Source organism: Cydia amplana, chromosome 15 (assembly GCF_948474715.1).
Source record: "Cydia amplana chromosome 15, ilCydAmpl1.1, whole genome shotgun sequence".
NCBI classification, from domain to species: Eukaryota; Metazoa; Arthropoda; class Insecta; order Lepidoptera; family Tortricidae; genus Cydia; species Cydia amplana.
In genome coordinates, this window is record NC_086083.1 from 16,244,828 (window position 1) to 16,267,332 (window position 22,505).

The 22,505-nt window shown below is 39.8% G+C and overlaps 3 protein-coding genes and 1 long non-coding RNA gene across 7 annotated transcripts in view; 2 read left to right on the plus strand and 2 right to left on the minus strand.

Annotated features, from left to right (window-relative positions):
• The window catches only part of LOC134654661 (zinc finger BED domain-containing protein 4-like), a 1,082,235-nt gene that overhangs the window by 698,621 nt on the left and 361,109 nt on the right, over nt 1-22,505 (plus strand). The window lies entirely within an intron of this gene.
• LOC134654688 (uncharacterized) overlaps nt 1-22,505 on the plus strand; it is a 403,600-nt gene that overhangs the window by 253,215 nt on the left and 127,880 nt on the right. The window lies entirely within an intron of this gene.
• LOC134654659 (uncharacterized) overlaps nt 1-22,505 on the minus strand; it is a 191,823-nt gene that overhangs the window by 135,256 nt on the left and 34,062 nt on the right. The window lies entirely within an intron of this gene.
• Nucleotides 1-22,505, minus strand: part of LOC134654664 (protein kinase C and casein kinase substrate in neurons protein 1) — a 229,612-nt gene that overhangs the window by 57,084 nt on the left and 150,023 nt on the right. For all 4 annotated transcript variants that reach the window (XM_063510140.1, XM_063510139.1, XM_063510137.1 and 1 more), the window contains one exon: nt 7,036-7,184. In XM_063510140.1, coding sequence (XP_063366210.1) covers nt 7,036-7,184 — 149 coding nt within the window. The remainder of the gene's footprint in view (nt 1-7,035; nt 7,185-22,505) is intronic.

Here is a 22,505-nt window from a genome sequence, read left to right on the forward strand (position 1 = left end):
CGATTAAGGCTTCGTCACACAGGCGCGTTTTCCGGGCGGGGCGTGAGCGTTTTATATGTAAAAGCGGCGCGCCCCGCTCACGCCCCGCCCGGAAAACGCGCCTGTGTGCCGAAGCCTTTAATCGCCACGCTCCAGCATACTGTCCTTTGACTCGCGCCAAAAAACCGACAAAATAAGGAGCGGTGGGCATGACGAGTAGCGCGGCCACACTACGCCTCTGCCAACTTCCCATGCCACACGTCGAGTATGTGGCCGGGGTATAATGTGAATACGGTGTAGTTTACAAATTACGGGAATGACATTGACACTATACTGACAGTGAATCAAAGGAGTTACTCTCGGAGCCTAGCCAAGCGACTATCCTTTTTAGGGTTCCGTAGCCAAATGGCAAAAAACGGAACCCTTATGGATTCGTCATGTCTGTCTGTCCGTCTGTCCGTCCGTAATCAAACCCATACGTGTGGGGTATCTATGGATAGGTCTTCAAAAATGATATTGAGGTTTCTAATATAATTTTTTTCTAAACTGAATAGTTTGCGCGAGAGACACTTCCAAAGTGGTAAAATGTGTGTCCCCCCCCCCTGTAACTTCTAAAATAAGAGAATGATAAAACTAAAAAAAATATATGATGTACATTACCATGCAAAATTCCACCGAAAATTGGTTTGAACAAGATCTAGTAAGTAGTTTTTTTTTAATACGTCATAAATCCCCTAAATACGGAACCCTTCATGGGCGAGTCCGACTCGCACTTGGCCGCTTTTTTAGAAAACTCCAAATGAAACTAAAAAGAGACACACGAACCCACCGCCAAAAAGCCGCTCGCATACAATCGAAGTTATGCTTTCATTTTGAAACGACATGCTTAAATTATATGAAACTCGGCATGAACGTTTACGTAACATATATCTATGACAGGTACTAGTTTTCGTTGCTAAAATTACAAAGAAAACGGAGCGAGTAGAAGTTTTGTATGTATAACAATACAATACAATAATGCAAATTATTAAAAAATACACATTATACAAATTCCAAAAAAATTCTAGCAACAATAACTAGTACAATAGATATAAATAAGTTACTTGATCGCGATAAATTTTTACTTTTCGTTTGGCGTTGGCGCCATCGCCATTGTCATCTTGTCTAGGCCGGATCCTTCATTTAATATTTACGACGGCATACCGATGACACGACACGACGGCAATTGTCGTAACGAGACCATCACGCTGACCGATTGTTCGCAGAACAATAGCCGCTGAATCATTATTACAATCATCACTGTTTGCAAACTTAAGTTTTTGTTTTGTGACATTGAACTTTTGAACTCTTCCACATCCCTCACAAGCATCACCATCATCCCTCACAGGCGAAGTCGCGGACAGAGTTAGGATATATCTATTTTCGCCGCTATAGTCGTCTGTCTGAAAATTTTAAGACTTGGGGCCCGTTTCTCAAAAGCTTGTCACTTGTAATAGAAGTTAATATACGTGGAAGTCCCTTTCTAACAAACACGCTGTCAAAAAGTGACATCCGCTTGTATTACAAGTTACAAGCTTTTGAGAAACGGGCCCTTGGTTTCATATCGGGTTTCCATTAAGAAATGACATCACAAATTTCTAGTGAGCCATCATCTTCCTTGCGTATCCCGGCATTTTTGCCACGGCTCATGGAAACCTAGGGTCCGCTTGACAACAAATCCCAAGACTGCCATTTGACCTTCCAACCCAGAGGGGAAACTCGGCCTATTATTAGGATTAGTCCGGTTTCCTCACGATGTTTTCCTTCACCGTAAAACTACTGGTAAATATCAAATGATATTTCGTACATAAGTTCCGAAAAACTCATTAGTACGAGCCGGGGTTTGAACCCGCGACCTCCGGATTGAAAGTCGCACGCTCTTACCGCTAGGCCACCGGCGCTTTTTTTTAGACGCATACAGTCAGACGCAGGTTTTGTAATGTTTTGGACAGCGTGTTTATTACATAATAATGCACCTGTCGCAAGCTTGCAGCTATGTATGTATGTCATAACACAGCTTCGCCAGTCAAAAGGTTAGCGGTAAGGCAATGAATTAAATACATGAGTAACTATCGCGGTAACCGAAGACAATATTTTGCGAAGTCTAGTTAAGAGGACTAACTTGATAAATAAATAAAAAAATAAGCAACTGGTTTATAAAGTCCCATTACTCATGAAATATACTAAGTTAATTATTCTTGCTACAGCGGCATCCACTTCTAGTTTATTCCACCGTATAATTAGCTGCCAAGAATGAATCTTCATTGAATGCAGAGTGCACCTCTTTAATATTAATAAACCTCACTCCATGTAAATGACGTACGTACTTGGTTGCATAACGTCTGATTCTTTAATTGTATTCAGGCGCCATATGCACTTTGATGCAGCGATGCTCAGAAAAAGCAGTAGTTAATTTGATTAACCTTCATAAAAAAACAATGTGGGTGTTAGTTACGCCTGGGGCCCGTTTCTCAAAAGCTTGTAACATGTAATACAAGCGGATGTCACTTTTTGCCAGCTTTTGTTAGAAAGGGACTTCCACTTGTATTACAAGTTACAAGCTTTTGAGAAACGGGCCCCTGGGGCCCATTTCTCGAACGGTATTAGCCTAATATTATTAGTGTGTTGCCATGGTGACCCATACGATTTGACAGTTCGTGGACTAATAATATTAGTCTAATACCGTTCGAGAAATGGGCCCCTGGTCGTTTGATATTTAATCTGTCCGTGGCCGAACGATTAGAACTAAAACAACAAAATTCAGTTCGTAGATTAAGAGCCGATTGCTGAATCACCATTTTCACCGGATAAGGCGGTGCATAATCCTATCTTTATGTTGTCTCCTCCGGTATTCTAATATCTACTTATATTCTAATGTCCGTTCGTTCAAATTATGGTAATTACGGTAATCGTCCACTTACCGGCTAGTTCGAGGCACTTTTATTCTTGCTATTATTTTTATTCTAATGTTGACTTGGCCTAGCGATTGACGATTTCTGAGTTGAATTGACTTGTCATAGTGACAATCGATATGAAAGTCGCTAGGGACTTTATAGTAGAGGTATTCTCACTGTGGCAACGTACGAAATGGTACTAAAATTAAATTCCTTGACCGTACTAAAACTTTCTAACATATTGCCCATAGCCAAGTGGCACCCAAAGCATATTATATTATAGGTAATATACGGATAGTTCAATGGAATCCTGGAGATGCCATGGATTTATGTCGATGTATTACGATAAATATTTATATTGACAGTACTCGACCAACTTTTAAGACCCTATCGGTACGAACGTGTTTTTGATGTTAACAGGTCAGCAAACTATCGCACTATCGCATAAATTGTCCCATCACACCGTCACGCCAACAGGTCAAGGCGGACTTCCAATTAAAATCTAATTTGACTCAGTAATTCGCGATTAAGTCACCTTAATTCGATTACCAATTCGCAATCACGGCGCCTTAATGAGATTGGACTCATTAATGTTAGTTAGTAACAGCTAAACTCTTAACTGATACCGGTACTTAATGGTACTGAGAAAATATTGTTTGTATTCTGTTTGGGCTAATGTTTATGGATATGTTGGTTTGTTTCACGCCACTCTAGCCAGACAGCTGATAATAAACAAGGTTAACGTAAATTTCAGTCTAGAATTACATTGAAATTAGAAAATCCCGAACGCATGTGGCAGACTATCAAACATGTCTCTGGATCCGACATATGATACTCGAGAACTGGACTGTTATTACTAAAGCTTACAAATTAAACGGCATTGAATAATTTTACGGTTTAGACTCACTTGTTACTGTGTTGTTGTCACTGTTAGTGCTTGAGAAAGGAGACCTAGGCTCTCCGAAACATGTCGCGCGAGTGACTTAAAACAAGTGAGTCTAAACCGTAAAATTATTCAATGTTAGCATGTCTCACAACAGTCACAACAGTTTAAATTAAATTAAACGGCCTCACGGAAACCAGTATAATTATTAGGTTCAGATAGTCCAGGGACTAAGGCATTAAGCGGCCCACTGATTATCAGTCCGCCGGACGATATCAGCCTGTCAGTTGTTCGGAACTGTCAACTTTTTGTTCTAACTGACAGGCTGATGTCGTCCAGCGGACTGGTAATCAGTGGGCCCCTACTTATCTCGCCGTACAGCGTCACATTAACATTATCAACATTTCTATAGATTATTAATGCTGTTCAATGCGTGCAGAATCCTAAATAGTATATGTTGGGGGTCACACTTAACAGTCCGCCGGACGGTATCGGCCTGTCAGTTAGAAAAATCCGCGGATGCGGATGCGGATGTCAAGATTAGGTACTTAGAAAACGTCAAATATTACATTTTTAGTATTTTTTTTATTAAAAAAAAAACGAAACGTTTAGTATTTGAGCAAGAATATAGGTGCGTTATATTTAATAAACAGTAACTTCGCCGACTTTTCTGGATATAGACGATTTCGGTATAGGTAATGACGAAATTACCTAGCACTTACGCCGCCGCTAAGACGTTCCTGTACCGACTTGTTCGACATCCGCATCCGCATAAGCTCCGCATCCCTGGTTCCGAACAACTGACGGGCCGATACCGTCCGGCAGACTGTTATCAGTGGGCCCCTTTAGACTGGTTTTTTAGAGGCGTTGTGTATGGAAAGAGATGGAAATAGCACGTCTGGACGGTTGCCAAGTCTCTATGAGTATGGCCAGCGACAAGTGAATACCTAAGTAAGATTAGTAGTGGTGTCCATGGAGGTATGCGTTTGTTACGAAAGATTTTTTCACTAGCAAATGAGGTTCTGTTCATTCTTTTAACCGTAAAGTAATGATATGATGGTAATGATGAGCCTTTCAGTCTATGAAGCGTGATAGCGTCTCATTCAATTAAGGTCAATGTGGGAAAGACCGGTCGGAATATAACATTTATTGCAGGGAGACCGTCATATGTCAAGAACTCGGGGTCTTGTTGTTTCCCATAAAGTTTTAAGTGATAATGTATTGTTTGTCATATTATCATTAGATTCATTAGTCATAAAACTGAAACCGTTAATATTTCAGGATTTTCATTAGGTTATCCTAGATAGGTTAGATAGGTTATGTTAGTTTAGGTTTGTTTTATGGCAATCGTGAAAAGCGACGCGTTTCTGAACCAAATGAATGATGAGTAACGAAAACGCGGGTAAACAATACATTATGGCTTAAAACTATTTGGGAAACAATAGATACACCAAGAATTCTCGTATTTGTATACGTCGCCAGTAGGGTTTGCAATCCGGATCCGAAGTGTATGCAATTATCCGGATCTGGATCCGGATCCGCGGATCTTCCCATACATTTCGGATCCGTCGTGCAAACCCTAGTAGCCAGGCGTGTCTCTTGCTACGGGTAGCTAAAAGTACATCCGTTTGGCCCCAATTTTGGGGAAAGCCATAAGCCGCGCGTGGCGCTGTCGCCACCTAGCGGCCATATCTGTGCTGATCGTAAAAGACGCGTTTTGTTAGAGAGTGAGTCTTCTGTACTTAGTACTATTATTTATTCTGTGACGTCGCTCAGACACAGTCAGAGGAGAGCATCACTCCTGTCGACAAACGCTACTCTTAGAGTTATTAGCGACGAAAGAGCTTGTAGAAATGTAATAGACGGTCTTATCCACATTGAACTTATGGCTAGAAAGTTAGAAACGCCATATGGATTGACAAAAGTCTCTAATATGACACATGCATTCGCAACGCTACTAATGCTACTATGAACGTTTTCAGGTTAACCACCCAGGGAAAGCATTTAAAATTACAATAAGCGTTTGCCGTTATCGATTTTCAATTTTCTGATTCAACTTGTTATCTTGAACATTGTTTACTTTGTTTAGTCACCGTTTCTATAAATTCTATTAACTTTAGCGAAATTAGATTTTCTGTTCGCGTTGTAATATCAATTTTTTTTTTCAAATAAAATAATTCTTCTTCAGAGTTCTGGACTTTTTCGTACTTTACAATATTATTATGTATTGAGTATGGGCAGATTTGGATATCGCCTGTAAGTTTATCTTTCTTTGAATGTATTTTAATCCACGATCACAAGCGGAACTTGTAATAAATAACCCCCAACTAGTCCAAATGTCTGTCACAGTCACAGCACTCATAGCTACTGATCTCGATAGACAAGAATTAGAACCGCAGTCCTGTCAATTTGTGATAAATATAGATCCTTTACTTGGGATTTATTACTTGTCTAACTTGTCAGATTTCTAATAGGCTCTGTTTTTATATACCTACAATATCCCAGATATTGAAATGACGGTTCGATTGCGCAATCTATATTACAATCTGTCTAATTCATCAGTTTAGTATAAAACCAGACAGATTGGGCAATAAGTTTAGCCACGAAAGTACTTTGACCCCTTTAGAGTTTACATTGAAAACGCCGATGCTTTTTGTAAAAACGTATGGTAGATACCATTCGCCATACATATAGAGACATTGTTTCTTTTTTAAAAGTGTTAGAGATAGGTACATACTTTAGACGCGTAGTGCAATCCACTACTATTGCTGTTGACCGTTCCACAATTGGAGCATTCGCGAAAGGCAAAGCGTGTCTATGTATTTAGTTGCACCTTTGAACATTTTCTTGTAGGCTATATACCAGGCAGGTCTAGCATGAGTTGAGTTCTCGCGCGCGAGTACATTCCAAACTTGACAACTCATGCTAACAGGCGGCCTAACCAAGGTGAGCGCGGTCTACACAACTTTGACACCCACCCGCTATCTTCAGTTACCCGTGAGCAAAATGCATGTAACTGCATCGAAATATCGGGAGCTCGAAAACAGTACAAAAGGTAATCACGGTTCATATCCCGGTCGATATAAGTCTAGTAAGGTGACGATCGCTTGCGCTTCGCCATCGAATCGCTTTGTGTCTCTCTATCATTTCCATATGCGACAGGGACAGTTGCGTTTCGATCGCTACGGAGCGATTGGCACGTTGGCTACGCGGCCTGGTCAGAAAGGGTAGGAGACTGACCTTGTGGTAGGTATCTTTCTGCCAGTTCTTGATCTGCGCCATGACGTCGTTGACGAGCCGGTCGCGGACGGTGAGGTGCAGGTCGGACAGTCGCTCCGCCTCCACCATGCCACCTTTCCACGCCGCCTCCATCGTGCCGTATTCAGGTCCTGAGGGCAAAAACGGGCTTTATTATCATACTTCTATTATAACTAATGTCTATGTCGGCGGCCGATCGTAAGATCAGGCAGATCGTAATGTTCCTGTGTAATATTTTGAGGATAGTGACATTAAACCAATATATAGGTAGGATAGGTTCGTTAGGTTGCTTTAGATGCCCGAAGGGCAAACTGCCCAGAAATAGGAGCCCCGCGTAGCGGGGCTCCGTCGACTCAGGGAACGGGTCAAAGATTTTCACGTTTCACGATATGCCTAATCTTACGATCGGCCGCCGACATCTATATCATATCTCTATCATAAATAAAAGTGATGGAACTTGGCTAGGGTTTGCAATACGGATTCGAAATGTATGAAATTATCCGGATCTGGATGCGGATCCGTGGATATTCCCATACATTTCGGATCCGTCGTGCAAACCCTAGACTTGGCTAATTTGGAGTGAAACGGATCTAAGGGACAACAATTACTACCTATGCAAAATAATCTGCCGTCCTATAACGTTTCATTCCAGTTTTAATAGTAAGAATTTCATTTCAATCAACTGTCAAATGTAACGATATTTTTTCTGTAACCGTCTGTAATTTCTTGAATACACTACTTCATCCTGACGATTTTTATGTGATATCATTATTTTAAGTTACGTTGTACGTGTTACTATGAATTAAAGTTTACTACCTCGTCTGAGGTCGACTGAGCGTACAAGGTAGGCCTATATTAATATCTTCCACACTTTTGATTCCCGCGATAACTCGCCAACACACACACACTACTCACATAACTTTGCCCATTGAAAACTGACTCGTATGCTCCAGTATTAAAGTCCATTTTCCAATTTTTACTCGTGAAGTAATTATACCGTGTAGGGTTAACCGCGGAGGTGCAATTTGCGTTAATAGCCGGTAAATGCAGATTGATATGAGCGTAGTTAAAACATTGGCAAACTCTTAAACCGCCTCACATTTTACACCTACGAGACAAGGTTCATTTTTAAATTACCCGATGATACGATACGAGGTTTTTAAAGTTAGTACAAAAGCCTTCGTGATAAACAACCCTGGGTGATTTTAACCGGTCGTTGGATTCATTTTAATCAATTTAATTTAAACCCGAGGCTAGATATTAGGAGTAATGAGAGTTATGCTTGGATTTTATTGCGACATTTTAGCGAAACCTGCTTAAGCAAGGCCAGACTCAAGTGTAAGGTTTATTCTACGATTTCAGTTTGAATAGATGAAAAAAGACATGAAATCGAACTTTATTCATTCAATCTGTTGTCGTTTGTTTGTAACGCCATATCAGGTGAATGTTTTAGGATAGGAGTTTAAAATGTTGCGATCACAAACAAACTCTACTTCGTTTCAACAAAAGAATCTGAAAAATCTAGAAAGAATTTGAAAGAAGGTCCCAATCGCTGGACATGTCTTTTAATTGAAAAACACTCTTTAAAAATCAATAACTATTACTTATGAAAGCAGCCAGCCTATTATGGATAGCTTTATCCATCTTTATCCACGTGATAAAATAACTGTCACTGTTTAACACCGTGGGAAAGAAAGTGACGGACACCGTTTTATCACGCAGTCACGTAGACAAGAACGACCATCATATCCGTACAGAAGACTATAAAAGATCGTATTAGATTCATAATTGTTACATATTTACCGTAATTTATTTTTAAAATGTGTTTTTCAATTAAAAGACACATCAAGATTGTTTACCAAATTTCTAATGCTAAAAAAAACGAAGTATAGACACGGGGTCGCGTGTCCAGCCAAGTTAACCATTTCAGGGGCCTCTTTTGCGGCTATGACATCGAGCAAAGCATCGTATATATGTATGTAATGTATAAAAAACATTTAAAATTTAGATATAAAAATAATTGATTCGTAGCAGAAACCCAAAATTATAAATACAAGACAGACAAAATCATAGGAAGCAGAAAGTGCCACGAAATGATCTCATTTCAGCATGATCTAGCGACTTCCAGCGCTTATATTGGATTTATTATATACATTAATTGGTATGCTTGTTTTTACTTCATTTGGCAGTCGGTTACTATACTTATAATTAAAAGTTCAGAATAGACTCTGTGTGGAAAGAGAAGAATTGTGGAATGTATGGGAACCAAGATGACTCTTTCCGCACAGACTCTAACTTCTTGTACAAAACTGCGAGAACACAACTTATTCTCTATCACGACAGTAAAAGCAGATATGTATTGTATGTATATATCCACCGTCGAGCTTTTACAAGAAAGATACCAACCTGACCTCACCTTAACCATATTTCATTAAAAACAAGTAGCTCAAGCCCAGTAAATCTCGTCCGAGAAAACAAAATTAAACGTCAGAGCGTCCATGGGATTACTTTACTTTTACAAGTCATTGTTTACTCTAAAAACGACCTTATTGTCAAAGTATAAAGGTATATTTCTTCATAAGACAGTGAGGGGTAGCAATGAAACCAGTCTCATCGCGTGGACCGCTGGAGGCGCAATTTTCGCAAGTGTTTAGGTGTTTACTGTTCACTTGACGTTTCATAACCGATTACACGCTAGCGAGTCTCTTGTGATGTAATAAAGTGTTAATTCGTAAGAGCCGAAGATATAACTAAGTACTGTCGAGTTCATAAACATCTGTACCATTGACTCCGAAGATAAAGCTTTAAATTACTACGTTGATAAAAAAACTCCAGGTATCGTTACTGGTGTATGTAGTGAGAGTAATTTTACAGGCCGTGCGACTTACTGCATATGTAAATAAGCACTTTACACAAATAATTATGTGTCCATCGTTATTATCATTTGTGTATAATGTAGAATATATATTATGTAGTAATACTGATAAAATTGCAGATAAATTCACCCATTTCTAGTGTTCTGATCTTCTGATTAAACATGTGCTGCTTAGATAGATCATAAGGATAGAAAAAAGCTTGTGATAAAAATTGCGATTCTATGAATTGGGGGGTAAATATTCTGGTAAAATGTCCGTAGCATATTGGCTCATTAGATAATGGAAGTACTGTGTGTGAGTAACGGCACGTGCATTCCGAATTCAATCGCGCAAATGACACTTTCGATTTTCAAATCGGCCCAATGGAACGTGTTGAAGAGGCCATCAATTGCGTCGTCGTGCCGACCGGCCAATACGCGTGCTGAATTACAGATTGGGGCAGGGTGTTCCAATGGCTAATTTTATTGGGCACAGGTGAGCATTTGACACAAATAAACCAGTATTGTGAACCTCCGAAATAACCGAGTATTAGGAAGGTCTCCGTTTTAGCTTGGGTAAAAATGCTTGCGTATGTCCGGATGTTCTGCTCGCAGGTCATAATTCTCAACAGATTCTCGTGAAATTTTGTGAGCAGCGGGCTCAGCACGGTTCCATTTTTATCGACTATCACTATGCCCGTCACTTTCGCACTTACATACTTGTTAGAACGTGACAGGCATGGTGACAAACGATAAAAATGCGACCGTGCTACTAGGGCAGGTTCAATGAGTAAATAAATAGATTTTTCTGTCGATTCAGTTCTTAGACTTTATGAAAAATGGCGGAGACATACATTTATTCAGTTTTCAGTTAAGCTCGGAAGCTCTCATTCAAGCAGTTCATAGAGCCACTAGTGTATGTTTATTAACTTTACATGCATACAGCAAACGACCTCTTACGGTTCACAGTTATATTGGTCCGTCCCAATCGAAAATTCGCGTGTAACCACAGGCCCAGTAGGCCTACCGCTAACCACGTTCGACGTGTTGCCTCCCTGTCACAATTACGTACGAATTTACAAGTGCGACAGAGAGGCAACACGTTGAACGTGATTCGCGTTAGGCCCTCAGATTCAGATTCGGGCGCCGATGGCGCAATTCGCGGAGTTTCCATTTCGTTGCACATGTTTTATTCTCGTTGCATTCGGTTGCGTAAGAATGAAAAGTCGCGGTGAAAACTAAGTTTGCATTGGAACTCAGTGGGGTTTCAATGAGCCAATCTCGATTTATCGGGAATTGAAATGCATTATCGTAAACATGCGATTTATAGTCGTGAGGAGTATTTTAGTGTTTCGTCTATTTATAAATGCTATATAGAGCAGGTTGTATATTACCTACCTAAACACAACAAAGAGTTAGTAGTTATTTTAAAATACAATACTAGCTTTTTCAGTGACCTTTACAGATTACGTATCGTAAAGGTATACATTTAAGGACTATATAATTTTTGACTGACGGTTGCTTGGGTTTAAATAATACCTACAATACTTAGTTATGTGTATGTGACATATGTTATGTAATATGTTGGTGTTTTAAAATAAAAATGATATGGTTAAGTTTTATTTAAGCATTTTATGTCGAAACGAATTAATTTATTTTCCTTTTTAAGAAAATACGCAAATATTCTACAGACGATGGTTTAAACGAATCAAAAGTATCATATAATTGTTAGCCAAGTCGGACCTACATTATCATAATCATTGCATTTATTCCTGATAAACTATAACATACACAAGTACAGAACAACAAAGAAAGTTAAACATAAAATAAATAACCACGAAATGGTCCCGCCTCAGCATAATGCTAACCCAAGAGTCAGCGCTGATCTTCCGGTGAGACCGTTTATGGGCCACGAACGCAGGTGTACGACACATTTGTCTCTGCATTAGCCCATATTTGTGTCTGACACGTGAAGGATACAGACAGAGATCTATGGACATTGGACACAATGGACACCTCACCACTAGAGGGCGCATAACTAATTGGAGTAAATTGTCATTACTCGAGGACTAATTACTCAAATTACCCGTTAGAGATCAATCAATGAGCGCAGAGATAACTTCGCTAGTGCGCATAAACGCTTCCGATCGTAATTCGTATAATCACTACAGACTACAGCTAAATGTTTACATGCAGTATTTTGACCTGTAATTAATTTCAAGCGGATGTTACGTAAGCATTAACTAAAACAAGAGTTCGTATTCATCATTATTATATTTTATAAATATGTGGTAGTTTACATATATTTTATTTATTTATGTAGTTTATAAGTATAGTTTGCTTTTTTTTATTCACTATATATACATTGGCCCTATGGTTGACTGCTAGAGAATGCCATTTGGCATTAAGTCCGCCATTTGTACGTTGTTGTTGTATATATTTTGTGCAATAAAGTTTAAATAAATTAAAAAAATATAAAAAATGTCGGAAACCTAAAGTCAGTAAGCGAACCTTGGGTTCAAAGCAGTAGCTGAGGAACAAGGATAAACACCATGGTAAGGATACGTCCAGAAAGTGGATACTCACAGGAACATCACAATTACGGAGCCTTGCGTCTTGCTCTATGCCAAAACACTCATCATGGCATTAATCATTTTATGAATAGTTTCTAGCGAAATTAATAGAGTGTTTACTATAACAGTACTGTGACAGCCATAATTTGTTGGCGTTCGTGAGCGACACCCGACACCGCAATCAGGCGGCTAACAGTTACAAGCCGTGATACCTTTTACTGGTTAAGCACATATTTTGTTGTTAACATAAACCAATGGAATTGTAAGTTTTTCTTACAACACCATTGGTCATGCTCAGCGTGTAGTGAAGTAACACAAACAAGCACGCATTCTTCATATTCATACCCCGGGGTTTTGGGTACGGGAATGATTTAGTTTGTTTTGTTTATCTATCTATCTATCTAATACCTTTAAACGAGCAATTCTTCTATATTTATTTATTTATATGTATATTTCGGGGATCTCGGAAACGGCTCTAACGATTTCGACGAAATTTGCTATATGGGGGTTTTGGGAGCGAAAAATCGATCTAGCCTAGGTCTTACCCCTGGGAAAACGCGCATTTTTGAGTTTTTATATGTCGTTCAGCTATGCCAAAAAACTTAAATGGAGGTGGGCAGGCCATGTAGCACGTACCCAAGACAGGCGCTGGACACTAAGGGTAACGTCATGGAAGGGACCTTTAGGGAAAAGAGGGAAAGGAAGACCCACTATGAGATGGCAAGATGATGTTACCAAAATTGCCGGGCCTAATTGGATACAAGTGGCCAAGGATCGAGATACATGGAGGGCTTTGGAGGAGGCCTTCACCTGTGAACACGGGGTTCTTGAATAACTATTTAAAACATAAATCAAATAGGTATGTAAACAATTTTTAAATATTCATGAAATAAAAGGCTTTTTATTTTATTTTTATTTTATTTATTATTATATGTTTTTCGAGCTTTGCTCGGTCTCCCATCATCATCTTCCTCGCGTTGTCCCGGCATTTTTGCCACGGCTCATGGGAGCCTGGGGTCCGCTTGGCAACTAATCCCAGTAATTGGCGTGGGCACTAGTTTTTACGAAAGCGACTGCCATCTGACCTTCCAACCCAGAGGGTAAACTAGGCCCGTATTGGGATTAGTCCGGTTTCCTCACGATGTTTTCCTTCACCGAAAAGCGACTGGTAAATATCAAATGATATTTCGTACATAAGTTCCGAAAAACTCATTGGTACGAGCCGGGGTTCGAACCCGCGACCTCCGGATTGCAAGTCGCACGCTCTTACCGCTAGGCCACCAGCGCTTTTTAATTAGCATGATTACCTAAGAAGTATATAGGAACATAATACATACATAATACCACTGTCCCAACTGTAAACTGACAATTCGTAAACCTTATTGCAAAGAAATAAGGTCCACCGACGCTCAGTGAAAAGTTTTGCTATCAGATATCATTCCCTTAAATGCAGAAGTCAAATTCCAAAGTGAAACATGTTGAAGAAGACGCACAAATTGCATTCAGGAGCTAAAGCCACAACTCCCTTTATGTAGAGTCCCGACAGCTGAATGTAATCGCTGCCAGAGAGCCCATAAAACAATCTCTGGGACCTAATAGTTACTTAACACATTGCAACTGCTCTTCTCTTTGCTTACAGAGAGCTAGTTTCGTTTCGGAATCAAGGCTACGACGAACCGACGTCAAAAAGTATAGTTTGGACGATATGCAGATAAACCCAAAAAGTTGATAATGGTCTCGTAGATTTTACCTTTAAATTTAGCATTTTGGAATAGAAAATTTCGTGCCCAATAAGAACTTGTAAGAAATTTCTAAGATTATATTTGAAAAAATTTCCATAGTGTATCTTTCGTACCACTATCGGGAACCACTGACTAGGAGTAGGAGTAGGTAAAAACAGCAACACTCCTAACAATACTTCGGTGGATCTTATTAAAAAAGGTATAAGGTCCACAGTTAACAGTGCGGGCGATGGTCCGCTTTACATAAAGAACCAACAAACGATCAATAGTCAATATAGTGAGAGTTTTCATCTGACGACAGCGTAATTTCCTCGCTCTATTCGTATGGACAGCACCTGCTATGAAACGTGCTAAATTAAAACAGCTAATGCGTGCCTAGTGTTCCAACGGTCGTCTAGACTTAGACTGAACATGACTGGACTTGGAAGTTTAGGAAAGTGAGAAAATCGGAAGTTTCTCAATCGAAGTCTTACGAATAGGCAAATACTTGATACTTGACTTTTTGATTTAGATCCCAATGTGTCAGTTACAAAATCTTATATGTATACCTACGAGGGCTGTTTGATAAGTACCCGTTTTCCAAATGTATTAATATCACCGCTGGATTCCAAAGAAAATACGGAAGCACTCGTGTAGTCGTACCTATCCAGTCTTCTATACGAGAGCAATCATTCGTGACATAGAGCTAAAAGCACAACTCCATCGACAATGGAAAAGGTCGGGAAATAAATCGTTTTATGACCGCTATAGTCAGCTTCGTACAAAAATAAAAACTGACATAATTGAGGCACAAAATAATTATATGAAAAACGTGTCTGAGCGGTTATCTCGTAACCCGGCTCAATTTTGGTCCCATGTAAATTCCTTACGTTGCAAGGGAGGTGTAGAACCGAGAGTGACGCGCGAGGATGTAGAGCACACAGGCGCTGATACCGCCCGTGCGTTCGCGTCTCACTTCAGCTCCGTTTTTCTACCCGATGAACCTGTCCTAGACCCACGGGTAGCCAGCGCAGGCTTGCCTGTTGACGCGAGGTGTATTGATATCAGGGGTTATACACAGAATGACGTAAGGAATGCAGTAAAGAAACTAAAACCTAGGTCGGCGCCTGGACCGGATGCGATACCGGCTTTTGTGCTCAAGGGTTGTATTGATAGTCTTGTGGGTCCGATAGAGTTCATTTTCAACCTCATTCTTCAGTCGGGGGTATACCCAACTGACTGGAAAAGGTCGAGGGTAACGCCGATTCCGAAGAAGGGATCTAAACTTAAAGTCGAGAACTATCGTCCCGTTGCAATTCTGAACGCCCTGGCTAAAGTTTTTGAATCGGCGACACATTGCAAACTGCTCCCTCAATGTCAGCCTCACATCACCAGTACACAGCATGCATTTCTCCCCAGGAGATCGGTGGCCACAAACCTGCTCACGTTGACTCATATTTTATCACGCGAGCTGGATAAGAAAGCTCAGGTGGACGTCGTTTATCTAGATTTTCAAAAAGCTTTCGATCGGGTAGATAATGACGTCCTTCTTTTAAAACTAGGTGCTATGGGGTTTACACCCAGACTTATAAATCTTTTTGCGAATTATCTATCCGATCGGAAACAGTACGTGAAGTATGGTCCCTACGTTTCAGAAAGCTACCCTACGCGCTCTGGTATCAGTCAGGGGTCCAACTTGGGACCATTTCTTTTTGTGCTGCTGATAAACGATCTGCCTGTCGAAGTGCATCACTGCACAGTGCTAATGTTCGCTGATGATGTTAAATTGATTAAACCGATCCAAAGCCAAAGGGATTGCGAGGAGTTGCAACGGGACATAGAGGCGGTCTATCGTTGGAGTGTTGAAAATGAACTCTATTTCAATGCAAGTAAATGCGAAATGATGTCTTTCACCCGGTCCCATACACCTCAAATATTTCGTTACAATATTGGCGGCGCCGACATATCACGCTCGGAACAGGTACGTGACTTAGGAGTTCTCTTTGACTCAAATATAACGTTTCGCGAACATGTCCAGGCCGTGGCTAAGACTGCATACAAAAGACTGGGTTTCGTTCTGCGCAATTCAGCGCCCCTGACTGTGGAAGCCACACGCGTGTTGTATGCGGCACTCGTGCGCAGCGTTCTCGAAACGAACGCTGTGGTGTGGAGTCCGCATGAAAGCAAATATATACTTATGCTGGAGCAAGTCCAAAAGTCGTATCTTAGGGCATTATACAAGAAAATACACACCTATTATCCGTATATGTACCCTACTCTGTTTCTGCAGGGACATCTAGGGTACGACTCGCTCCAGCTACGGAGGTTGCTCTCTTTGGCGAAATTCACGATCGGTATTATTAGAAACTTAATAGATAGCGTAGCCCTTGTCGAGGCCTTCATGCGATTATTTGTGCCTAACCAGTACACTCGCGCGCGGCGCCACCCGCTGCTGGCGGAGGGCACCGCGCGCACGCGGGCGCACGCGCAGGCGCCGGTCGCGCGCGCGCACGCTCTGCTCAACTCCGTGCTCGAGGCACACCCGGAGTGTGATTTGTTTGCGAGTGCAATTGGACGACTGATGATTGAGTGTAAGAGAGTGATAGAGCGAGAGATGCCTGTAAGTAGTATTATATAATGTTGTTATGTATGTAAATACTTGTGTACCCTATGTATAAGTATTACTGTCTCCCAATTTGTGCCGCTGTGGCTTTAGCTGTTAAGGTACAATTGTCAACTTAATAAACAATAAACAATAAACAATCACGGGCCGAAAACATGTATACAATCGTTTTAAGCCATTTTTCAGAGGTGGGAAAATTTAAAAAAAAACAGCATTCTTTTGTTTTTTTCTCATTTGACAGCGATTCAGTGAAAGCGTGAACTTAAAATTGTGAAAATGGAGAAAGAGCAGTATCGGTCTGTAATTAGATTCTTGTTTTTGGAAGGAAAAACATGTGATGAAATAAAAGTAAGAATGCAAGCGGTTTACCATGAATGTGCTCCTTCTATGACAACCGTCAGATACTGGTTTAACGAGTTTAAGCGGGGGAGAACAACCGTCTTTGATGAGGATCGCCCAGGCCGCCCAATTGAGGTGACTACAGACGATATGGTTAAGAAAATTGAAAATATCGTTTTAGCCGACCGCCGAATTGAACTTCGAGAAATCGTTGATGCTGTAAATGTTCCAATCGAGCGGGTACAAAACATATTAGAAGAAAAATTGGGTATGAAGTAGTGATGGGTAGGACATCAATTTAAAATGAGTTTGTATGAGTACCTCATTTTCTAAAATGAGGTGTTACAATGTCTTACTTCAAATGAGGTGATGCTAGTGCATATTTTCAGCGTCGACTATTCCATTAATTCCAACGGCGACAAAAATATTTAATGTATATACATATTTATGTATTCATCACTTCCTTTATAAATAAATAAATAGTAACATTTAATTGGAGTGCAATTCTGGAGGTTAAGAATAGAACTTTTAGGAGAAAGATAATTTTAGAATCAAGTAAAATGAATAGAGGAGTGAAGTAAGACATTTTTGCGGTACGAAGTACTTCGACAAATTAACAAAATGAGTGGTACAAATGAGGCGCCTCACGAGTGAGCGACTCAACACTAGTATGAAGACAGTATCGGCGAGGTGGGTGCCGCGTTTACTCACGGAGGAGCAAAAACGGAACCGACTGACTACTTCGGAGCAGTGTTTGGCCGTGTTCAAACGTAACCCGAAGGAGTTTCTGCGTCGTTTCGTGACCGTAGACGAAACGTGGGTCACCACTACCCCCCGGAAATGAAAGGGCAGTCGAAGCAGTGGATTTTACCGGGTGAACCTGCGCGAAAGATAGCAAAAATCGTTCCATCGGCTGGAAAGGTCATGGCGACCGTTTTTTGGGATTCGCAGGGTATTATACATATTGAGTTCTTAGAAAAGGGGAAAACGATAACAGGGCAGTACTATGCCAATTTATTGGATGAATTTGACGCTGGGTTGAAGGACAAACGACCCCATTTAAAAAATAAAAAAGTACTGTCTCATCACGACAACGCACCAGCTCATTCGTCTAGAGTTGTGATGGCTAAATTAACACAATTACGCTACGCCCTATTGCCTTACCCCCCGTATTCTCCAGATTTGACCCCATGCGATTTATTTTTGTTTCCCAACCTGAAAAAATGGCTCGGTGGTAAGCGATTTGGATCAAATGACGAAGTCATTGCCGCCACAGAGGCCTATTTTAATGACTTTCCGAAATCATACTTTTTGGATGGTTTATTGAAGCTTGAATATAGGTGGAACACGTGTATAGAGTTAAAAGGAGACTATGAAGAAAAATAAATGCATATAAACAAAAACAACTGATTATTTTTTTCATAAACGGGTACTTATCAAACAGCCCTCGTATACCAATCAACCTATTTATAATTTTTAAATTTAATTATAATAAATGATTTAAGCCATGCTTTCATTCACATGCATTAGTGAACCTTTTCTGCAAATTCGTTTTAATTTGATCTTGAAGATTTATTTCATCTCGAAGCAAACATAACCTTACCACAAACTTCTAATTCTACGTTATTCCACCAGACGTTTTAAGAAAATGAGAAAATTTTCACAACCCGTTCAAATACTTTCACCGAAATGAAAATGTAATACTATCATACTCAGGAGCATACAACAAGTCTACGAACAGCAGCTCTTTCAAAGATACGTATAAGCATAACCGTAAATTGAATACCAGCATTTGACGAAGACTTCAAAGGGGAGCGGATACTTTTGCTGTTCGTCGCAATCGTCGTAAAAGGCTGTAATAGTCTGTGGAGCTGTGGGCTACTGTCTGAGACAGTATATTACGTAGGTAACGTAGGGTTGACAACAGACTTTAGAATAAGATAGAAATACAGTTTACAAGCAAATGCACGCGGAAAAACGGCAGCATGCAGAAATTCGTCAGTGGCAACCACTGGTATTCCACAAAATTAGGTGTGGACTGTAGGTACTGAGCGACTTACTAATATGATATTAGGGGCATTTCACGTGAAGCGGACAGGGTAAAATGGTTGAGGTTTCCGACTTCGGTTATATTCGAGTATGTTACACATGTATCAGTTCTCGACTCAACCACAAAATATTTTTACAATTGGAAGCCTATTTCATAAATTATGGGTCTTAGAAGATTTGACTTAAGGCGAGATATACACTTCTTTAAATGCCACGACTCATTTAGAGGAAGTATAGTGAACCAAACTAACTGCTTCATTTAATTAACGCTTAAATTGCCTTTATTACCTCATATTTCGATTTCGGTTATAACTTTTTTTTTATGAAAAAAAAAGTGTAATTTTTTTTTTTTAGTTTTTTACAAAGTTCGCATTTTTTGAAAAAATATTTTGCTTGTTATTTTGAAAGCCTATATTATGTTTATACTCTACGCAAAATTTTATAGTGGGCCGCTAAGTAGTTTAGGAGCTATACGAATAACAATACCAAAGTGCGGCGTCAGCCCCATAGTAGCATCACTCTGTCCATAGTTACGGGGACACAATTTCGTTTCACATACATTTTAAATACTGTTATTAATGGTTGTGTCTTATTAATTGGGTGATTTCCCACTAATTACTACCAAATTGTCATCAGTAGTATCAACTGGGATTTTTTCCCACCTGTTCCCAGTGGTAACAATTGAAAAAATCACGTTTGTTGTATGGGAGCCCCACTTAAATCTTTATTTTATTCTGTTTTTAGTATTTGTTGTTATAGCGGCAACAGAAATACATCATCTGTGAAAATTTCAACTGTCTAGCTATCACGGTTCGTGAGATACAGCCTGGTGACAGACGGACGGACGGACGGACGGACGGACGGACAGCGGAGTCTTAGTAATAGGGTCCCGTTTTTACCCTTTGGGTACGGAACCCTAAAAACTAAGTGTTAGTGGAACAAAAACAGATAGCGAATGTTCCATATTTAAGCGTTATCGAACCGAAGGTCAGGCCCCATCTTCAGAAGCTCAACTTGCACATGCATTCTACTTATGCGTCAAGAAGTGTCGTGCAGCGATAGGCTCTCTTGACACAGCGTTGCAACAATCATCCGTCAGGGTTGCTGTGGCCATTGATGATGATGTATTTGTTTTATTGATTCTCGGAAGCTGACGCGGAATTTCTAAGATATTAACACTTTAGTACAATTCTCGTATGAATAGACTTGTATTCCTTTAAGATAAGGTTGAGAAAGGTATGTTTATTATAGATAGACAGTTCAACCGGTTCCAAAGCGTAATCGCACCTCATCGTTACATCACTGAACGCGATTTCCTAGTATCGAACTTGTATTGAAATTTGAACTGACAAGACTCTGGAAAAGTTTTGTTCGTTTCTTAAGTGGAATTTTGTTATTTGCTGTCAAGTATTCAATATGCGACAGTGTCAAGTTATTTGAAATATGTAAAGGAATATATATCTGAAACATGCACGGAAATATCGTCTACATATTCGAGATAATCGCCGCGAGCATTGCGTAACGGCTATCGAGATGCCAATTAATAGATTTCTATACAATATTATGATAAAATTGGAAAAATCGTAAAGAAAAGTCAGGTTATGAATATTATGAATAAGCATTAAGATTGATAGCAAGATTAGCAAGTGTAAATTCGTGATCTCTGCTTCGAGAAATAGGTGTAATAATAAAACGTAACTATGTATAATCACAATCAAGTCGAGTCATATGAACCTGCTGCCAAAAAGGAACTGTCTGTTAATTCAGAATATCGTCATAAGAGCGTTCGATTGTATACGGCGGCGGCTAAATTCATGTCACTCTTAGCGCCACTTGCACCATTCCACTAACCCGGGGTTAACCGGTTAAACATGGAGTTACCATGGTTACCAGTACAATTTGACACTGGGTTAACAGTTTAACCGCTTAATCCCGGGTTAGTCGGATGGTGCAAGTGGGCCTTAAAGTGAACTGTCAATAATTTATAGACATTTTTAATAAACGTAATACTCGTATTAGAGAAAAGGTCAGATCTCAGTCATTTATTTACACACATCACAGCCATCCCTAATTTCCCAGCCCCTGTAATCACTTTATCTGCATCGGCATTTCTATTAATGGATCGAATATGGATGAACGAGATGAATCGTTAAAACATGCGGGCGATCAGATTACTTAATTATGGTGATCGCTGAACGTCCCTTGTGCTGTCCTGTCACTGTCACTGGCAAAGTAATGAATTCTAGTCGGTCGATGAAAGGATCTCATGATGGATGGATGGTGGAATGAATATATTGCATCGGTTAAACGTTGTATGAACTTGTACATAATTGATATATTGTGTAAGTGGTTGCGTTATGCAGATATCCGGTTTTCGGCTTATTCAAATATTTTATCTACACACATGTCATTAGTGCTCTATAATGAGTTCAGAAACCTTAGAAAATGACAAGCTTTATTACAACCAATTTTACTATGAGAACTTTCTTATCTGTGGTAGTAGAAAAAATTGTACTTTAACGTACATAACGTTATAGATTTTTGTACGGTTATGATTTTAAATTTGGAACTATGTTTTTTAATATAAACCGCACGATATTTGATCTCGAGTGACGTGAGAATAGGGACTTCATTCTTTTGTCTCAGAATTTAAAAAAACTACGGATGTGTGACATGCGTGAAAAAAGTTTTCATTCACCGCCAATTGACGTACAGTTTATCTTTTAGTTAGTTTTAAGTATGTGTTAAGATCAATTAGTGTATGTAACTGTACATAATTAGGCATTAAAACACTCGTGCATGTGATCCTATTAAGAAACTCACTAACGTTCGTTTCTTAAACCCACACTCGTATTTTAATGCCTCTCATTATGTAGCAGTCACATAAACTACTAGTAATACACTCTCTAACTCTATTATGGGTTACAATTATTAATAGTCTTAGATATATCAGTGTGCACGATCTCTATTACGCCAATTATATATTTATTTATCTAAAATATAACCACCTAGTGACATCAAAACGATATTTGAATCATATAGGAATCATATCAGTTGGCTGTCATTCACGCAGGCGTCTCGCTCGCACTAATACATGTATATGTTTGTACCTCCGGACAAGTCCGAGCGAAATGAACTGATATGATTCAAATATCGTTTTGATGTCAGGTGCAAGTTCGAGTTAATATTAGGGCTACATATTTGTACAGATATAGGTACCTAAGTATCGGAAATTCACTATGGCGTCTGCAGAGATAACTGAAACCCGACACTCCACCCCTTCGTCTTACAAA